The sequence below is a fragment of the Apodemus sylvaticus genome, chromosome 3, assembly GCF_947179515.1.
Source record: "Apodemus sylvaticus chromosome 3, mApoSyl1.1, whole genome shotgun sequence".
NCBI lineage: Eukaryota > Metazoa > Chordata > Mammalia > Rodentia > Muridae > Apodemus > Apodemus sylvaticus.
In genome coordinates, this window is record NC_067474.1 from 11,658,016 (window position 1) to 11,661,595 (window position 3,580).

Below are 3,580 nucleotides of genomic sequence, written 5' to 3' on the forward strand. Positions count from 1 at the left end.
CCTTGGCTCATTTTTCAGCCAACTCTGAAATTATCTCAATGGCAAGAACCCCACAGGGTCCTTCGCAAACTTAAAACAAACAAACAAACAAACAAACACAGGCCCCCAAACCGGACCAACCAAAATTCCAAAGCAAATCTTTGAAAGGCCTGTTGCTTGCAGTTGGGAACTGGGCTAGAGGTTACTTTTAGCTGCCAACAGCTTGGTTTTGAGAAAGTTCTCATGGGTACTTAGAACTATAAACTGGCAGGGCTCCCCAGTGGAAGAGTTCAGTAAGGACTAACCTAATTAGAACTTTACCCAAAGCCATTAACAATTCAGTATTTTCATTAGTTGTTATGAAACAAGTTGAGCTTTCCTTGCCTTTTCTAAAAGTAACCTTTTAAAAACGAAACACTAAAAGTAACCTCCAATCCAATTAATTCCCGACTGCTAGCAACTGAGAGACCAACTTGCTTTACAGAAAACACTCCTCCCTCAATTCTAGCATTGCTAGTAATAATTTACAATAATAATGCAAATACTAATTATGCAAAGTTAAGTTTATTAAGGTCAAACTAAGAAAAGGAAACAGGGAAAAACATCCAGTACGGAAAGAAACAGGACATCTGCTGCGGGGTGTGCTTGCTTGTTTATAATAATCTCAGCACGTGGCCTTGAGTTCCAGGTCAGCCTTGGCTCCAGAGTGAATTCCAGCCCAGCTCTTGATAAAAACTGAAACCCAAGCGTCCGGTTACAAACAAAATGACCACTATTTTCTGGAGTAACAAGGTTAATTACCATTACTTAATGTGGTTCCAATTTATCACTGAAAGCAATTCACTGGCCAAATGCACCACCTGAACCAACATCAAAAAGCACTATACTTGTAATATTATAGTTAGTGCTTCCTAATACAAGGGGTCCTTTTATAATCATTGTAGCTATCATTTTTTTCAAGCACACTCCATGTTGGTACCCAGGTTACTGGCTTTCCATACAGCCTCTACCGACAATAAAAGTTAAAAGCAATACTAGGTACTCTAGGTACCTACCTGAGTACCTTTACAATACTTGCAAATCACAGGTAGATATAATTCCCCCCTCTTCCCTGTTTTGATAAATATACAAGCTTTGTTACAAAAATAATGCAAAAACGCTGAAACCAATCAGAAATCTGATCAACCCTTACCCAGTAGCCAAAGTCAAGATAAAAAGGCAGGCCTTGATTTATTCCTGGTTCTGGCCTTATCATTTCTGTAATTCTCAAGTGCTCAAAATACACCTATTTCCAGTCAGCGTCTCCATTAATTCATAGTCCCGCACTGACTCGAGGGGAGGCAAACCTGTCCCTGCAGTGTCAGTTGTCATTAAGGGAAGCGGCCACCTCCGGAACCAGCCTACACCGCGCACAACCTAACCTCAGTCCAGCCCTAGCTTTTCAGGACAGGTCCGTGGGGAGAACACTACTTTCTCCTCTTCCCACCCTTGCCACCGAAAGCAGGCGGCCGGGGGTGCTTCTTGCCTCCCGAGCCTCCTTTCCTTCGCTCCCCCTGCCCCGGCGGGCCGCCCTTCCTCCTGCCCGCAGGTCCTTGCCCCTTTCTCTTGCCCTTGTGGCGCATCTGCCGCTTCCTGGCAGCCTCCTCTTGGTCCTCTTCCCTCATCTGCTTGTTGGTGGCCCTCGTCACGTCCAGCTGCGGCTTCTTGCTGTTCATGACTCGAAGGAGCTCCAACTGGTTCTTCTTCTCGGCCGCGAAGTCCCCAAAGAGGGGCTGAAACTTCCTCTTCTTGCCGGCGCCCCGGGGAGCCTTCTCCTTGGGGAGGCGCTCCTGGAAGCGTCCCACCGAGGCGGTGGAGACCTTGGCCACTTGCATGGCGCGGCCCAGCTCCTCCTTGCTCTGGTGTCCCGTAGGGTGCAGGCCGGCCGAGCTGGGCATCTGCATCTTGTGCGCGCGGGCCAGGTTCCGCAGACGGTTCAGCTCGTTCTTGGCCACGCGCTCTTTCTTGGCCTGGATCCTCTTGGCGAACTGGTCCTCCATGGGGTCGGCGCTCGCAGGCACCTCGATCAGCCATTCCTTCGTGTCGTCCCGGGCGCGCTTGTAGCCCCAACGACGCCGCCACTGGCCACTCACCTCGTCCCACACGAGGTTGGTCTTCTTCTTGGGACGGATCCCTTTCAGGCGCGCGAACTGCTGCCAGCGGGTGAGCGGCCGAGGTCGCGGCAGCGGCTTCTCGCGGGGCAGGCGAGTGGCGGGCTCCGGCAAGCGCGCTACCACCGCCTCCTCCACGCGCTCGGTCGGCAGCTGCCACAGCTGATTGATGAGGAGCTGCGTGTTGTCCCGCGCCAGGGCCCGCAGCTCGGCCTCCGGCGAGGGTCCCGCCTGGCGCAGCACCGTCGGGGGGTTGCGGTCCGAAGCCAGCAGGTTGCCCAGGTCGAACTCCAGCTCTAGCTCCTTGTGCACCGTGATGCGCTGCAGCTTCTCCGCCTCCTGCTGCTCTGCCTTGGCCAGCAACTCCTCCACGCTTTGGCCCTCCATGGCTCCCGCTACGGCTCGGCTCCCTCGCTTTGGGACCGCAACGCCACTACAGCAGGACCCAAGACCCGGCAACCACGTGCGGACGTCCGGACTCGTAATCCGGAAGAGAAAAGATCACTTCCGGGGTACCTGGAACCGGCTCGCAAACTAGGCGGCGAGGCAAAGAACGGCAGAGGGCGGCATTGGAGAGCAGATGGGCTTGGAGGCGGGACTTGGACTCGTAACCGGATGTTGGGTGTTTGAAGACTCACATGCGCAGGGCCTGGTTAGGACTACGTTTCCCAGCATGCCGTGGGGCCCAGGCGGTCGCGTTAGGACGCGGGCTGCTCAAACTCTTGGAACTGCCGGCGTTGTGGCTTCCGGAAGTGTAAATACTACTCGTCTATGGGTAAATCTATCACAGAGGTGTTTGGGGCGAGACAGATTATTTCCCTACAGTTATAGCCGGTTCTCTGTGCCCTAGGTGTGAGCGGAGACCGATCCCACGGGTACACTTAAAAGCACCAAGTCTGACCATGCCGCTGTTTGATTCTAGGAATATTCATGTAGGCCAGAAAAATCGTGGAAGATGGAGACTCTGATAGCATCCAGGAGTGTTTAAAAGGTAAATGTGTTAACATGCTTGAAGGAAGGCTAGGATTCAGTGACAACCAAATAGGTTTTATTCGGTAGTCATGGCGGCTTGGGGAGTTAAAATCTCAGCTTACTATTTACTGCCATCAACTTGTATAGGTTTTTACCTCAGAAATCCGCCCGCCTCTGCCTCCCAAGTGCTGGGATTAAAGGCGTGGGCCACCGCTGCCCAGAAAGATCTTATTTATGAGCCCTTCCTTTGTTTCATACTTAAGGAACAGGACTGAGGTAGGCAGAGGCAGGCGGATATCTTGAGTTCCAAGCCAGCCTGGTCTACTGAGTGAGTTCCAGGACAGCCAGGGCTACACAGAGAAACTCAAAAAACCAACCAACCAACCAAATAAATAAATAAGATCTACTGTTGCTTTTACTGACGAAAAGGCAGACTTAGGAATTGACTCACTATGGTTAGACAACCGAGGAAACGTGTG

General features: G+C 51.8%; 1 protein-coding gene across 1 annotated transcript; it reads right to left on the reverse strand.

Moving 5' to 3' along the window:
• Positions 1 to 524: 524 nt before the first annotated feature.
• Rrs1 (ribosome biogenesis regulator 1 homolog) lies at positions 525 to 2,626 on the reverse strand. Its single transcript, XM_052175985.1, has one exon. The coding sequence runs from the start codon at positions 2,514 to 2,516 to the stop codon at positions 1,446 to 1,448; it is 1,071 nt and encodes a 356-aa protein (XP_052031945.1). The 5' UTR covers positions 2,517 to 2,626; the 3' UTR covers positions 525 to 1,445.
• Positions 2,627 to 3,580: the final 954 nt, after the last annotated feature.